This window comes from Sphaerodactylus townsendi, linkage group LG06 (assembly GCF_021028975.2).
Source record: "Sphaerodactylus townsendi isolate TG3544 linkage group LG06, MPM_Stown_v2.3, whole genome shotgun sequence".
NCBI classification, from domain to species: domain Eukaryota; kingdom Metazoa; phylum Chordata; class Lepidosauria; order Squamata; family Sphaerodactylidae; genus Sphaerodactylus; species Sphaerodactylus townsendi.
Genome location: NC_059430.1, coordinates 61,644,521 through 61,661,056, shown reverse-complemented (window position 1 = coordinate 61,661,056; position 16,536 = coordinate 61,644,521). Strand labels below are relative to the sequence as shown.

General features: G+C 42.2%; 1 protein-coding gene across 1 annotated transcript; it reads left to right on the top strand.

The window, feature by feature from the left end:
* Nucleotides 1-7,693: 7,693 nt before the first annotated feature.
* Nucleotides 7,694-14,686, top strand: RXYLT1 (ribitol xylosyltransferase 1). The gene is made up of 6 exons (XM_048501190.1): nucleotides 7,694-8,178; nucleotides 8,934-9,095; nucleotides 11,242-11,344; nucleotides 12,253-12,567; nucleotides 13,213-13,383; nucleotides 14,188-14,686. Exons 1-6 carry the CDS (start codon nucleotides 8,037-8,039, stop codon nucleotides 14,606-14,608), a joined length of 1,314 nt encoding a protein of 437 aa, XP_048357147.1. The 5' UTR covers nucleotides 7,694-8,036; the 3' UTR covers nucleotides 14,609-14,686.
* Nucleotides 14,687-16,536: the final 1,850 nt, after the last annotated feature.

Genomic DNA, 16,536 nt, shown 5'->3' with positions numbered 1-16,536 from the left:
GCCATAATGTGAAAGTCTAAATTACCCACGGGTGGTCTGTGTTCTCTCTTACAGTTCGTATTATCTACAGCTCATTTATCTAGTGCCTGTCATAGCATTCCATCTTCCTGGCCAGTCCTCTCTGCCTTTGGTATAAATAAGGTTATGTGTCAAATCTCACACTGGCATTATTGTACTGGTCTGGTTTGTAATGGAATTGTTGAACTGGTCTGGGTTCTAATTGTGGCTACAACAGTGGCCACATAATATCCCCAGAGGCCACAGATAGGAAGGCACCTTGTCAAATATTCCTGCAGACTTTCCTCCCTCCATTAGGATTCCTAGACCCCCATCAGAGGAACCCTACTTTGGGGTTCCTCCCAGGAACGTAGGTATAGATTTTTTATGGGGGGGTTGAGGGTGGGGCCATCCCCACCCACGCATGAGGGCATGGCACACCTTCCCAAGCCACGCCCCCAGACTTAGTGCTTATAAAAGCAGCTCTCTGAGGCCAGGGCAGCAGACTCTCCTCCCCCTCCCCCCTCACCAGCTGCACTCCCAGTCAGCAGTCCCTTCTGCCCTCCCCTTTGGGCAGAGGCACAGCTAGGAAAAATGGAGCCCAGTGCAAAATCTGAGTTTTGTGGGGGCCCCCCACAATGGGCGGTCGCTGTGATGCTGGAATCCACCCCCAAGCAGCATCACTTTCAATGGTGTTTAAACTAGGAAGCCCAGATTCTCCTTTTAAATCCACCTTAAAGGGAGAATCTGGGGTCCACAATTAAAACAAAATTTAAAGTGATGCTATTTTGGGGTGGATCATGCCCCACCCTTAAACAGCATCACTTTCAGTGTTTAAACTGGGGACCTCACATTCTCCCTTTAAATCCATACCAAAGGGGGTGGATTTAAAAGGAGAATCTGGGAAAATTTGGGGGGTGCCTGCTATCAGGGGTGCAATTGTTAAGCTAGCAGCCCCAAACTTTCAGGGTATCTTTAGGAGACCCTCCTAATGACACCACCCAGGTTTGGAAACGTTTGGTTCATGGGGGCAAAAGTTATGGACCTTCAAATATGTAGCCCCCATCTCCTATTAGCACCCTTTGAAAACAATGGGGGATGGGGGCACCTGCTTTGGGAGTCCATAGCTTTGGACCCCCTTGACTAAACTTCACAAAACCTGGGTAGTATCAGTAGGAGACTCTCATGATGATACCACCCAGGTTTGGGGAAGTTTGGTACATGGTCTCCAAAGTTATGGACCCTCAAATGTGTAGCCCCCATTTCCTATTAGCTCCCATTGGCAACAATGGGGGATGGAACACCCCCTTTATTTATTTATTTATTTATTATATTTGTATACCGCCCTCCCCGAAGGCTCAGGGAGTCCACTTGTATACCGCCCTCCCCGAAGGCTTTGGGAGTCCATAGCTTTGGGCCCCCTGGACCAAACTTCACAAAACTGGGTGGTATCAGTAGGAGACTTTCCTGATGATACCACCCAGGTTTGGAGAAGTTTGGTTCATGGGGGCCAAAGGTATGGACCCTGAAATGTGTAGCCCCCATCTCCTATTAGCTCCCACTGGAAACAATGGGGGATGGGGCACCCCCTTTGGGAGTCCATAACTTTGGACCTCCTGAATCAAACCTCACCAAACTTGGATGGTATCATTAGGAGAGTCTCCCAACAAATCCCTGAAATTTTTGTGCTGCTAGCCTGAAAACCGCGCCCCCTGCAGGCAACAAACTGAAAAAACACTAAAAAATTTCAAAAAACCCACAAACGGGGGGAGGAGCTTTGGACATGTAATGGGGGGGGGTTTGAACCAGAGAACCCCCCCTTACCTATGTCCTTGGTTCCTCCTCCAGGCACCATTCAGGCAACCAACAAGGGGACTTACCAGCAGCAAACTGAGGCCTATGCCCCTATTTCCGGAAATACATTGACTGCACTTCTGGCACTCACTAGAAGTGATATCATCACTTCTCTGATGATGTGTGGACACTCTGTTGCAGTGGCTGACTGCTACTGGGGACATGGGCTATCCTGGGCGCCCCCCCATGTGATGAAACGGCGGCCGCCTGAACCACCTGCCACTGAGCCCCATTCCCTCCCTCCCGCCTCCCTTCCAGCCTCCCTTCCGGCCAGCTTCTGCCCTCCTCAGGCCCTGGGAAGGGCAGGAGCTGGCCTGCAGGGAGGCTGGGGGGCAAGGATGTAGGTAAGGGGGGTTCCCAGGTTTAAACCCCCCATTACATTTCTCTGCCCCCATTTGTGGATTTTTGTATTTTTAAGTGTTTTTCAGTTTTTGGCCTGCAGGGGGTGCAGTTTTTAGGTTAGCAGCACCAACATTTCAGGGATTTTTTAGGAGACTCTCCTGATGATACCACCCAGGTTTGGTGAGGTTTGGTTCAGGGGGTCCAAAGTTATGGACTCCCAAAGGGGGTGCTAGGGATTGCTCCCTTTTCTTGGTCTTTCATTATCAGAAACATTTTCCCTGTTGTCATCCATTCTTCAATTTGGCCTGTTTGCAGCACTTGATTCAACTGTTGGGCAATTCTTTCATGCAAGTTGGTCAGTTTCTTCAGCCAAAATCCATGTAGTTCATCACTGCCTGGACCATCCCCCATACTGCCCCCCAGCACATTTTAACATGGGTCTGGAGCTAAACCTCAACTGCCCGTTCTGGATTTGTGTTTGAGTTCAGTAAATTTTGAGCTAATCCTAAAGGATTAATTACATTTCTTTCAAGGCTGCATAAAAATGTTTCCCCTGAAATCTAAAGCACAAGAATATCTAAATTCCTTGAAAATCCTTCTTTTCAAGGATTGTCAGGGGATTTGTGGAATGCTACGTGGACATACAATGGACATACTAATAACTGGTGAACTTTTATGTTTAAAAGATTTCTGAAGACCTCTTGTCAACAGCACCAGATCTTGAAATTCCATCATCACATAATAAAATAAGCTCGTTGTGATTGAAACAATAATCAACATTACACAATAGCTATTTAACAAATCTTGGCATCTAGCTGTTGTGGGTTTTCTGGGCTGTGTGGCTGTGGTCTGGTAGTTTTTTGCTCCTAATGTTTTGCATGCATTTGGGCCTGGCATCTTCAGAGGTATGCCACGTAAGATGTATTTCTCATAGCAGAGAGAGAAACACATCTTACCGTAACGTGCTTTTTAAAATGCCAGCCACAGATGCAGACAAAACATTAGGAGCTAAAACCACCAGACAGCAGCCACACAGTCCAGAAAACCCAGAATGGGCAGTTGATTCCAGCTGTGAAAGCCTTCAACCGTACAACTCTTGGTATCCTTAATGATAATAAAAAAGAATTGACACATATATGCATGGTTAATCATTAATCTTTCTTTTGTTTCTTGTACTTCAAGGAAAATAATCGTGAAGAAATTTGTAATTTAGTGCTATCATGTTGTTTCTTAGATTTAATCCTCTCCCAAGAGAGAATATTTCATTCACGATTCCTGCCATCTGCAAATTGGAAGAAGAAAAAATATTTTGTTCTAAGTAAACTTCTTTTCAAGGATTGTCAGGAGATGTGTGGAATGCTACGTGGACATAAAGTGGAAAACTACTAATACTTGGTGAACTTTTATGTTTAAAAGATTTCTGAAGACCTCTTGTCAACAGCACCGGATCTTGAAATTCCATCATCACATAATAAAATAAGCTTGTTGTGATTGAAACAATAATCAACATTACACAATAGCTATTAATTTTGGCTCCGAATTACCTACAACAGAAAACATCAGACAGTGTGACTAGCAAGTAGCAAAAAAAAGTCATAATGAGTAGCAAACATCATCATTATTTCTAATTCTGAACAGGGCTAATCAAAAGATCCACACACTGGAGGCAGAGACAGATGAGGGGAGGATCATACAAACCTCCAGGAAGCCTCAGATTTGCAGAAAATATGGAATGCAAAAAAAAGGGAAGCTTTTTAAAGATAACTGCATCTCTGAGATCTTACACAGCTACATTATGGGACATTATGAGTAGCCATTTTGAAGGTTACTGTAGGTAAAAGGGAAAGCTGAAGGTGAGCGGGCAGAGGCTGCCAGGAGAAGAAATGGGAAAAAGCCCTGGGTAGGCAGATGGGAGAGAAGGAAAAGAAAGAAGCTGCTGCTACCCCAGGAAGAGAGGAGGCAAACACAAAAAGCAAAAGGGAGAGAAGGGTCAGGAAATTCCCCCCTTGCAGTACCCCTTTTATAATAGTACTAAAATTGCTTTCATTTTGAGGTAAGTTTTGAAAAAACTCAGCAATAACTACAATGCAGCTTAACTGCTTGCCTAGTTCCATTGCTATCAATTGTAGACTAAATGCAAAATTCTCACCAGACTAATGTAATCTTAATGACCAGACACCTTGCTATATAAAATGGGCTCCATTAAACAAAAATGTAGTTCTGGCTTTAATGTACCTCAAAGGGAAAACCAGTAAGAACGTTTCCTGTAATACAAATGGTGCACTAAGAAGGAGCTTTCAGTAAATGCTGTAGATCACAATGAAAATTAAAGATGAAGCCTGTCTCTAAGACAGTGATGGTGAACCTTTTCAAGACCGAGTGCCCAAACTGCAACCCAAAACTCATTTATTTATCGCAAAGTGCCAACATGGCAATTTAACTCGAATACTGAGGTTTTAGTTTAGAAAAAACGCTTGGCTCCGAGGTGCGTGTTACTCAGGAGTAACCTTGGTGGCAGTCAGTGGCTTTGCTTTAAAGCAACTGTGCACACTTCGAATGGGTAAATCACGACCCTAGGAGGGTTTACTCAGAAGCAAGCCGCATTGCCAGCAACCGAGCTTACTCACAGGTAAAGGATCGCACTTTAGTTCCTCACATGAAAATCAGTGGGGTTTAACAGCGCTTAACAGGGTTACTACACTGCTTCCCCAAATTAGGTCTTAGGTTTAATGCTAATAATTGAGCCCAGTGGCCCAGACTAACCTAGATGTGGGGGGGGGGGCACTCTGTTTGCACGTGCCCTGAGGACTCTGAGTGCCACCCCTGGCACCCGTGCCATAGGTTTGCCACCACTGCTCTAAGACAAGTAATCAAAGTAAATTTAGGTTTATGAGCCAACACCAGCAGTCCGCAACTAGAAGTATTCAAAAAGTTAATGTGAAGTTTGAAACCTTGTGGCAAACCTTTGTTGGGAACAAGGACTGGTGATGGTGCTGTTGCCTATGTTTTTAATAGCCCAGAGTAACAAAAAATGCATTTAGTCACTTTGGCATAAAAGTAAAATCCTGCTTAATGCAACAAATGATACAGGAGATATGCAGCCCTATCCAAAATGCCTGGTTCACACCAAATCTGATGTCTTCCTCATTCTGCATTGGATCAGAGTGGTTATTGTGAGCAAAGCAAACAAGAATCTCTTTCCCCCTCCCCAAGATTTCCTCTTCATAGCACCAAGACAGAACCCCAAATCAAATGAAAAGAAGTTACATGACTTGTGCAGCTCCAAAAGCCCCCAGGACAACCAGCAACCCTGGCATTTTGTTCCTCATCAGCCCTAGTTAAAGGGAACTAGAAGGAACCACAAACTGTGTTCTATTAATCAGCAGCAGTTTCTATCTGTTCACCTCACAAACCAATAGCAGATTCTGACAAAGCGCACAAGGGGATTCTGAGATGGAAAAAGAAATTAGAGAGGCCAACAAAAGCAAAAACGTAGTGGTAATGGGTGATTTCAACTATCCCCACATAAACTGGAAAAATGCATGTTCAGGTCATAGTAAGGAGAAAGCATTCCTGGATATGCTAAATGACTGTGGCTTAGAGCAGATGGTTGTGGAACCAACCAGGGGAGAGGTGATCCTAGATATAATTCTGTGTGGGATCCAGGAACTGGTACAGGAAGTCAGAGTTGTTGAGCCAATAGGGAACAGCGACCACAATGCTGTCAGATTCAGTATCTCTGCATGCAAGCAAGTGACAACTAATAGTTACACTCGCCTTCAGAAGGGGAAATTTCTCTGCGTGGGGGGGATAGTGCACAGGAAGCTGAAAGGGAAAATCAAGAGAGTCAAAACTGCCCAAGATGCTTGGAGATTATTTAAAAACACATTAATAAAAGCTCAGCTGGAATGTGACCCACAGGTTAGGAAAGGCAGCACCCAGTCCAAAAGAAAGCCACCATGATTAACAAGGGAGGTTGAGGAAATCATCAGAAAAAAGATGTCTTTTAGAAAATGGAAGTCCAGCTCGACTGATGAAGAATACGAGAAGGAACACAAATGGTGGCAAAAGAGAAGCAGGTTAGCTGTAAGGGAGGAAAAAAGGAGTTATGAGGAACGCATGGCTGTGAACATCAAGACCAGCAACAAACAATTCTTCAAGTACATCAAAAGTAGGAAGCCAGCTAGGGAAGCGGTAGGCCTGTTAGTTGTCGAAGGAACAAGAGGTGTGCTAAAGAATGACAGGGAGGTGGGCAATGCAGAGCCCAGGCAGAAATAATGAGGAATACTTTCCAACCCAAAAATTGCTCGTCAACCAGCAAGAGCTGAGAGTACATTAGACAGCTGTTATTTCAAAAATAGCAATATAATGCACAGAATAGATTTTTTTCATAGGATTTTTAAAATCTTTGATTCTGAGTGTAGTGGGTTGAGTTGAATGAGCAAACATTATTACAATTATAACATAATCTAAAACATGTCTACTCAGAAGCATGTCCCAATAAAATTCAACAGGGCTTAACATAATAATGCTTATAATTGTTGAGTGCCTAAAGAAAATTACAGTGCAATCCTAAGAATACTTTCCTAGAAGTAAACCACACTGAATATACCTTAATAGGATCGTGGATAGGCCTGGTTAGAATTGCTGTGTCCCTTTCTCAGTCAAGATATTTAAAAAAGAGAACACAGCTAGTAAGTTTACAGCTACATGTGCTTTCCTCTCCACCTTTAAAAGTTGTAAAAGAGACTATTTAGATTAAGCTCCTAAAATTCAAAATTATAAAATCATAAAATATAAAAAATGCCCCTGTGTCACCTGAAACATCAGTTCTTAAACAAAATATGTCTAGTTACTTTTACAGATCTTATAAACCATAGGTGTTATTTCCCTTTGCCAGGTAATAGCAAAATTATCCAGATAAGAACTGGATTACCAAACATGCTGTAATATACATTTATAATTTTAAAAGACAGTTTACATAAATAGATTCAGCTGGGCAGACATGTTGTTCTGAAGAGGCAGTAAGATGTTTGAGTCCAGGGGCATCTGTAAGATCACAAAGTTTTATTTTTGGTATGATCTTTCATATGCATGCACACTTCTTCAGATGAACACATGCCCCTCCATAAGCTTCCCTTTTTCTCCACATGAGCTGCCCCTTCTTCTCCGAGCAGGCTGTCCGCTCAGAGGGAAGGGAAGCTGCAAAGGCACCCCTCCAACCCCTTCTCTTCTTCTCCGAGTGGGTTGCCCACTGAGAGGGAAGGGAAGTGGCAAAGACACCCCTTCACCCGCTTCACTTCTTCTGAGCGGGCACTTCTTCACTTCTTCTTCTTCCCCAGGCGCCCCTCCACCCACTTCCCTTCTTCCCCGGTGGGCTGCCCGCTCAGGGGGAAGGGAAGCTGCGAAGGCGCCCCTCCACCCACTTCCCTTCTTCCCCGGTGGGCTGCCCGCTCAGGGGGAAGGGAAGCTGCGAAGGCGCCCCTCCACCCACTTCCCTTCTTCTCACAGTAGGCTGCCCACAATGTGAACTAAGTCAGTAAGCTTCTGGAGGCACCCTCGAGCCCTCCTCTCTCTCAGCCTGCGATGACACAAGGGAAGGCTTTGCATCCGTCTGGTGTAGGGGAGTGAACATTGTCAGCTGACCCAGTCCACGGTTCATTCTAGCAAACCAGCAACACAGAGGCTCCTGGCGCAACACCGCATCCCGCGACTCCAGTACTTGAGGCCATTCTCGTTCGAACAGGCGTCGCCTCCCTTTTGCAGCCACATTAAGGCGAACACCGCCTCACAGGCTCCACCCTCTGCTGACCAAGATGGCGGCGCCCAGCGGGCCCTGAAAGATGCGGCTGACTCGGAAGCGCATCTGCTCCGCGCTGTTGGCTGCCTATTTACTCTTCTCCCTCTACGCCGCTTATTGTGTCTTTCTGAAACCGCGCCGCTCTACTGCTTCGCGGGTGAGCCAGAGGGAGAAACACGGGCGAGGTAACGCAGCTGAAATTCAAAGCATCTGATTGTCAGTTTCTCACGCCCTTTCTCTCTGTCCTTGCAGAGAGACAGGTGCCCATCCTGGGCTACACTTCTCTGCAGGCGCCGACTGCACTGGACATGATATGTGATTCAATAGTGGGTGTGTGTAATTGTACCTAGGCTGGAGTCCCAAGTTCTCTCCAGTGCAACTAAAATCACTGACAGCTAGGAGAGCCAAAACTACCCCCAGCCACACACACTATTTGTATGGAAAACTCTGTTTTCCAAAATTCTGCCCTAGTTTGTAATGTTGGTTCAAAGTACATTATTTTTACTATCATATGCCCCTTGGTATTTGGGTTTCTTGATGGAGACACAAACCTGGCATCTTTTACTTCTCTGCCATCTTTTGAGGATGATTTGAGGTAAAATAAGGCATGGGTAAGAGAAGCCAGGTTTTATGTACTTACCATGTTTACAGTATAAATTCGGGAACTATAGTACCATTGTGAACAGCCCACATTTTGGAATCAGCCCAATCATTTTCTGGTAATGTGAGGTGAGCAGAGATCAAAGGAGAGAAGAGATAAGATGGAAAGGCTGTGGAGCGGAACAGATTGTTGAAGAAACACTGCCTTCTTGGTGTGTGTTTAAAAAGCAAGATTATTAACAGTTTTAGCAAGTATATGCTGTGGAACTGTAATCAGGAAAGTTTAAGATTCCAGTTTATCACAGAAATTCATGCTGATAAATCCATATCTTATTTTCAGAACATTTTACTTCGGAAGTGGAAGAGTGGAACCCTTGGGAAGTTGATGAGAAAAATAGTTTGCAACAGAACTCTGCAAACAGTCTGCAACTTTTGAAAGAGAAGAAACAGCAGCAGGAACAAACAAACCTCAGAGTACAAATCTGGGGGAAAGCTGCTATTGGTAGGTATTTGTCGTCAATAATATGAAAGCTATTTCTATACATTCTTGCTTTCAGCTGAAACATGTTTAGTGTGAAGATTCTTCTAAGTTCAGTAGAATTTCAATAAGTATGTTCAGGATTTAATATCTTGCACCGTGATCCTAAGCACACTTATCTGGAAGTAAATCCTGCTAACATCCATTAAGCTTACTTCTGAATAAACATGATTATGATATGGGTGTCAATTATCACTTTCTCTTGTGCAATAGGACATAACATTTGTCCAAACATTCATTATATTGGAATATAGATGTGTGTGCGTGTGTATAGGAACATTGCTGTATCTGTTGTTATCTATCTCACTTATATGCGTTAGAGCTACAATATAAACATACAAGGGATTTCAGTTTTATGAAATTGTTGTTGTCATCTGGTAATATGCTGTTATGTGATTTTGTTATAAACTGATGCTTAATTCTTTGGAAAGTTTTGTTCTCTTCTTTGTGCCATTTCATGTTGTGTATGATTGTCCTCACAGGCATATGTTTCAAACTCTTCATGAGGAAAACACAACTTGAGGAGTTTATTTGGAGCAGGGAAGGGGTTAAATACCCCTCCTTAGGCTTCTCCCTCAGATGTTCCAACAGGAAATATATTTTCCTATTCTAAAAGGGCCTTTGGACTACCATTAGACGTTTGCATGTAATGTAAAGTTTGGGACTGTGAGTTCCTGCCATTCTGTTTCTACATTGCTCGAGGAAAATCATCTTTATTGATATCATGTAAAAGCATCCCAGAGATCTTCTGTGTAATTTCCTTTAATTTCTAGCATGGTATCTAAACACTGAAAGCAAGGGCTATAGAGGATTGCTTCCCAGAGAAAAGTGGTATTCATCCTTCTGACAATTTAGGAATGGTAGAAAACACGTTGCCATATAATTTCTAACAACTAGCTTTCCCGTTCCATCTTCAGAGTAGCTACTTTTTTCTGAGAAAAAAATGTGTTGGAAGATTTTCTTGTTCTGAAATATTTTCTATGTGTGTGGTATCAATGTATTCATCTTGAATCTTGTGAAGCAGAAAAAAACAGGTATTCATGTGAACATGACAGATTTGTTCTTTTGTAAGGGAATTTCAGAAAGCATTTCATTAAGCCATGCTAGAATCATAGAGACCACAAAGGCTATCGAGTCCAACCCCCTGCCATGCAGCAACACACAGTCAAAACACTCCTGATAGATGGCCATTTGGCCACTGTGTAAAAACTTCCAAAGAAGGAGACTTCACACACTCTGAGGCAGTGTATTCTGTTAATACACACTGAACATTTCAATTAATGAAATAGGACCAAATAGAATCTCTTGACTGTTCTGTTAGCTGTGATAGCTCTGTTTGAGCCCATTGCTGTACACATCTAGGCTTAGCTAATCATCCTCCCTCAGACTTTGCAGTGCTGAGAAGTGCCCAAGAGTATCAGTGTATTTCTAGGATTCTATCCCTTCAGTACTAGAAGGGCATGGAGTGTGGCCCTTCTTAGAAGTTACAAGCACTGTGTTTATTGTGAACTATGCAGCTTCCTGAATAGGACTGAAGTTTAACACCATGTGCCTGAAAGTTGAGCTGTACCTCCTCTTAATCAGGAGAAGGCCCAGCCCAAGCTTAGTGAAGCATTTGAAATTGTGCGCCATTCTATTAATAGACATTCTATTACTGGCTTTTGGTGAGGCAGAGACTTCTTCCTTTAATTCTGGAAAATTTGGCAGTGAACACAGGAGAAAAGCCTGAGACAGCCTTGTACTAGTGAAAGGCAATTCTGCTGTCAGGTTTTCTGCCAGTTATGAAGCACTCCTCTTGAAGCTAAAGGAAAGGATGCTTCTGTTATTTCAGAAGACTTTGAGGTGATTTCTTCTTTAGTAATTTTTCAGCCAAGACCAGTAGCTGGTGGAAACACCAATACACAGCAAGGCCAGTAATGTCCTATCTCTGAGTAGCTTTGCAGAGAAGTATCTGACCTCTTTGCTGAAGAAGGCGCCTTGCCAATTTGTACAACTTTCTGTTTTCCTGGATTTGGGTTACTTTAGTTCACAGATTTTTCTCTTGACAAGAAAATAGTGTGATGAAGGAGTTTGTTTCCTAATTATTAAATTGCCAGTGATGTTTTCCTAGGCCTATACCTATGGGAGCATATATTTGAAGGTCCGCTTGAGCCTGCAGATGTTACAGCCCAGTGGAGAGAAGGAAGCTTAAAGGCAGGAAAATCATTCTTCAGGTACCAGTTTTATGATGCCACTTATCAGCTTAAACATAGCACCTAATAGCCTGAATCCCGTACATGGATGAACAGAATTTTACAGACATAACTTTCATGTACCAGCAAATATAGTAGATTAGACTATTGCATTGTTTGCTCTGTGCAGTCCTGAGGGATCTTTTCTGCTGGTATGGAAATAGCAGATGTTGATTAAAAGTGTGATAAGCTGCAGTACTGCAGTCAAAAGCTGGACTCACAACCTGAGTTTGATCCTAACAGAAATAAATTTTGAGTTGTTGGTTCAAAGTTGACTCCGCGTTCCATCCTTCTAAGGTTGGTAAAATGAGGACGCAGCTTGCTGGGAGTAAAGTGTAGATGATTGGGGAAGGCAATGGCAAACCACCCAGTAAACATAGTATGCCTGGTAAATGTCGACATGACCTTGGATCAGTAATGACCTGATGCTTGTACCTTTACTTTAAAAAACAAAAACATTCTAAATAGCAGACTATTTGGAAGAAAAGCAAGGAACTGTAGTAGATAAAATAGGGTTGTAGACAGCTGAGGTTGTGACACGTGCAAGAGGGAGGCAAGTTTGGGCAATGCTCCAGATTGTTTAACTTGCTGAATAGTGTGGTATGTGCCTGTGCAGCAGTTGGTACATACTTACCCCCCTTCCCACTGTGCATTATATTGTCTGCATGGCAAATTTTAGGCTTAGGCTATTAAGAATTAGCATGGGCAGACTATGTATCTACTGGAGAAACTGTACAATGCTTTTCTGTTTCAGAGAACAAGAAATAGAACACAACCCTGAGCACAAGTGAAAGAACAGCAGTCAAACAATAGCTGCATTTATGTGAAATGCCTATCTATTCTGTTATGTTGTATTTTTAGAATTGTGATTATGCTTTTGTTTTTTACAGCTTCATCACAGGTCCATCTGTAGTCCCTGGGTACTTCTCCATAGAATCTGCCAATGTGGTTCTAGTGCTGAATGGCAGAGAGGAAGGAAAGATCTCTTACGCCACTCAGTGGCTGCATTATATACAAACATTAGTACAAACTCACAAGTTGCAGCATGTTGCCGTTGTGTTGCTTGGAAGTGAACAGTGCAAAAATGAATGGATTTATCCGTATTTAAAAAGTTATGGAGGGTTTGTGGAATTACTCTTCTTAGTATATGACAGTCCTTTGGTGAATGAAGAAGACATTTTCCAGTGGCCTTTGGGAGTTGCTACGTGAGTGTTTGATACAATCAGAGAACGTTGTCTTTTTACTCAAACCTACAATTAGTTAAGATGGCATGCAGTTGGAAAGCTTTGTGTAATTTCTGTTCTATAAAAAAGATCAAGCAGGCTATAACACTAAATTATAGTTTACTTCATTTGTATCTTGCCACAGTTGCTCTATTTTACTTGGATGGTTATATTTCATGCCTAATAATAAATGCAATGGTTAATGCTTAAGTTATTGAATATCAGACAAACAGATAAAGATGGCATGAGTACATAATTCTGTGATTACCTTACAGAAAATTTAAAAATGAAAGCCAAATAAATATATTAAATTAATATGGTTAATTTTTAAAAGGAGGGGTTACATTAAATTTGACCAGGTTTCAACAGGTACACTTGCCAAACAAGGAATAAAAGCCAAAATCATTTCATCCAGCTAACCTGGAAAGCAGGGTGCAGGCTAAGCAACTAACAGTGCAGTCCTAAACATAATTTAATTCTTCTAAGCTCACTGTATTTAATACATTTAGAATTTTGTTACCCTTCTTAGGATAGCATTGTAGATCAGACATAGCATATTGCACCCTTATGAACAAACAGCTCATTTGTACAAGCTATCCTTCATCCTGTTCTTCTATATAATTACAGTTACAGAAATTTTCCAGTGGTTGAACCAAGCTGGTCAATGCTTCACACTCCACGGCTGTACCAGTGTACCTTTTTAGGAACAATTTATAAGAACTCGTCAAGAGAGATTCTAATGGAAGTACTGAAGCAAAGCGGGCTTGATAAGATTTGTTGGATTTCTGTCAGAGAAGAGTAAGCACTATTTGTGGTTTTTTAAAAACATTTTTTTACCTTGATGGGATTAGACAATGTCCTTGTGAAAAGGTTTTCTTCCTGCTTGTAATTTACTTTTAGAAAACCCTAGGGCATCCCATGTCGTTCTCTACTGTCTCTTTTAGGAAATACCTTAGCCTATTTCAATTATTACTGTGCTGTTGAATGTCTTGCTTTTTAAACAAAGTCATTACTGATCTTCTGTAAAAAAAAATGAAATGTTTATCAGCAAAAGAAAAATGGCTTGACATTGTAAGGAAGACAATGTTTATATCTGTCATGTAGTATAAATCTATACTGCCCGCTTCCCTTCTTCTCTGAGCGGGCTGCCCCTTCATCTCCGAGTGGGCTGCCCGCTCAAAGGGAAGGGAAGCAGCGAAGGCGCCCCTCCACCTGCTTCCCTTCTTCTCTGAGAGGGCTGCCCGCTCAGAGGGAAGGGAAGTGGTGAAGAAGCTCCTCAGTAAAAGACCTCATAAGTAGATTTCAGTGAATGAAAGTAAACGTGGTAGAAGAGCTTTCACAGAGATCTTGGGCCAAGACCAAGGATATCACATGTGCACAATTTGACACAATATGTACTCAAACTGATGGAAATGTCTTTGCCTTCTAGGGAAGCTTCTTTCTAAATATTTGGAAATGACTTAAGATATTCATTTCTGAAATCCAAAGCACTATTAAATATTGTTTTAGGATTGAAAGCTAAAACTAGCATGGATTTTTTTGCTGTATGAATCATTTGCTTTAGAACAGAAGTACATTTTCAGTCCTATCTTCTGTTTCTAGATGGTGGCCTCAAGAAACAAATGAAAGCCTTCGGAACTATCAAGATGCATTGCTCCAGAGTGATCTCACATTATGTCCTTTGGGTGTAAATACAGAATGTTATAGAATTTATGAGGCTTGTGCATTTGGGTCAGTTCCTGTTGTGGAAGATGTAATGACACCAGGAAGTTGTGGAAATTCATCTGTGTACTACCATGCTCCACTGCAATTATTAAAGACAATGGGGGCTCCCTTTATCTTTGTTAAAAACTGGAAAGAACTTCCTTCTATTTTAGAAAAAGATAAAAATGTGACTTTGCAAGAAAAAATTCAAAGAAGAAAAAAACTAATGGAATGGTATCAGTATTTCAAAGGACAAATGAGACATAAATTTATTAGTACACTGGAAAATGCATTTTTATCTAAGGATAAAGGTGGTTAATTGTTACTCTTAAATGTGATTTCTTATGGCCTTTCAGTGGAAATTTGTCAGCTTTTTAAAAAAAAGATCCTTTGAAAACACTTTTTCTCAATAGTTTTTTCTAAATTCAGATATGTTCAAAAGTGTGAAAATAGATATGGCTCAATTATACGAATTCTACATGAGTGCCAGCTTTCTCTGCTCCATTGTGAAATGCCTATTTATGGAAACATTTTCAGGAAATACTACCATTTTCTGTATCTTTTGTTTACTATTTGTGGTGGAGAAATTTTGTCCCATAAACCTAGTGTTTTTCTTTATCTCATGCCCCCCCCCCCTCCCAAGGTTAAACACAATAATCTTAAAATAAATTGAGGTAATTTTAGAAGATCGGGTATCACCACGGAAGTACAGAACAGTACCATGGAAGTACAGCTTCAGGTATTGGTACCTGAGGCAAATTATCAAAATATTCAATTATTTATCTCAGTAAGGAAGTATTTCAGTTGATCTGTTCCTGTATTCTAATGAACTTGGATCTCTAATGCTTACCAGAAATAATAGCAATACCATGGGATCTTCATTTGATTTTTCAAGCATGAAACAAAAATGTCAGTGAGCAAAATGAAAAATACATCTAACATTTTTTCTCCAAAAAAATTAAGTTAGGAGTCTCACCTTTATTAATCTTTTAGGTCTGTGTCAAGGATCTTGTCTTTCCGGAAAAAAATGGCTTTGCCACCATTATATATGTGAGACTTTTAAGAGTAATTCTATACACAAAGGCTAAAAGAAGCAGTGGTATACATGCTCTTGAAGAAGCCTATGGATCTGGCCAACTACCACCCAGTTTCAAATTTGTTGTTTCTGGGTAAGGCAGTTGAAAGAGCAGTTGCGTAACAGCTGCAGGCATTTCTGGAAGATGCATCAGTCTTAGGTCCCTTCAAGTCCAGTTTCTGTCCTGGTCATGAGGTGGATACCATGCTGGTCGCCATCGTGGATGAGCTCTGGATGCAGCTGGACTGAGGCAGGTCAACACTCTTCTGTTATTGGATCTCACTTCAGCATTTGACATGGTTGATCCCAATCTCTTGACCATCACCTCGCTGATGCTTAAATACGGGGTACAGCCTTGAAATGGCTGGCCTGGTTTGGGAGGGAAAATCCCAGAAGCACCCCTTGTTTGTGGAGTACTGCAGGGAGCTGTCCTCTTGCCAATGTTGTTGAACATCTATATGCAGCCCCTTGCACAGTTTGTGTGGAGCTTCGGGCTGGGTTGCCATCAATATACTGATGACACCCAGCTTGTTCTATTGATGGAAGGCCAGCCAGCCGCTGCCCTAGATGTTCTGGTTCAGTGTCTGGCGACTGTGGCTGGATGGTTGAAGAAGAGCAGATAGATTAAATCCATTGGAGACAGAGGTCCTGTGGCTGGGCTCGAAGGGGGCCAGTGGACAGTTTCCAACTGCCATAATTTGATGATGTGGCACTACAACTGGCCACATCTGTCAAAAGCCTGGGTATGACTCTGGAGTCCTGGTCACAAACACAGCAAGAGTGGCCTTTTTCCATCTCCGGTAGGCAGGTGGCACCTTATCTACCTTGCTTTGATCTAGCAACGGTAACTTCCAGGTCAGATTACTGCAGCTTGCTCTATGCAGGCCTGCCCTAGAGACTGATTCAGAAATTGAAACTGGTCCAGAATGCAGTGAGAGTGACTGTGACAGAGCATATAACACCTTTGCTATGCCAGCTGCACTAGTTGCCAGTTGAATCCCAAGTCATGTTCATGGTTTGAATTTTGACCTTCAAGGCCTTGAGTGTTCTGGGGCCCTTGTATCTTCAGAACTGCATTGCCCCATATTGCACACAGACAATGTTTCTGTTCTCCAGTAGTAATCTCCTGATGATCCCTGACCCCGAAGACATTAGCTTGTCCTCAACCAGAG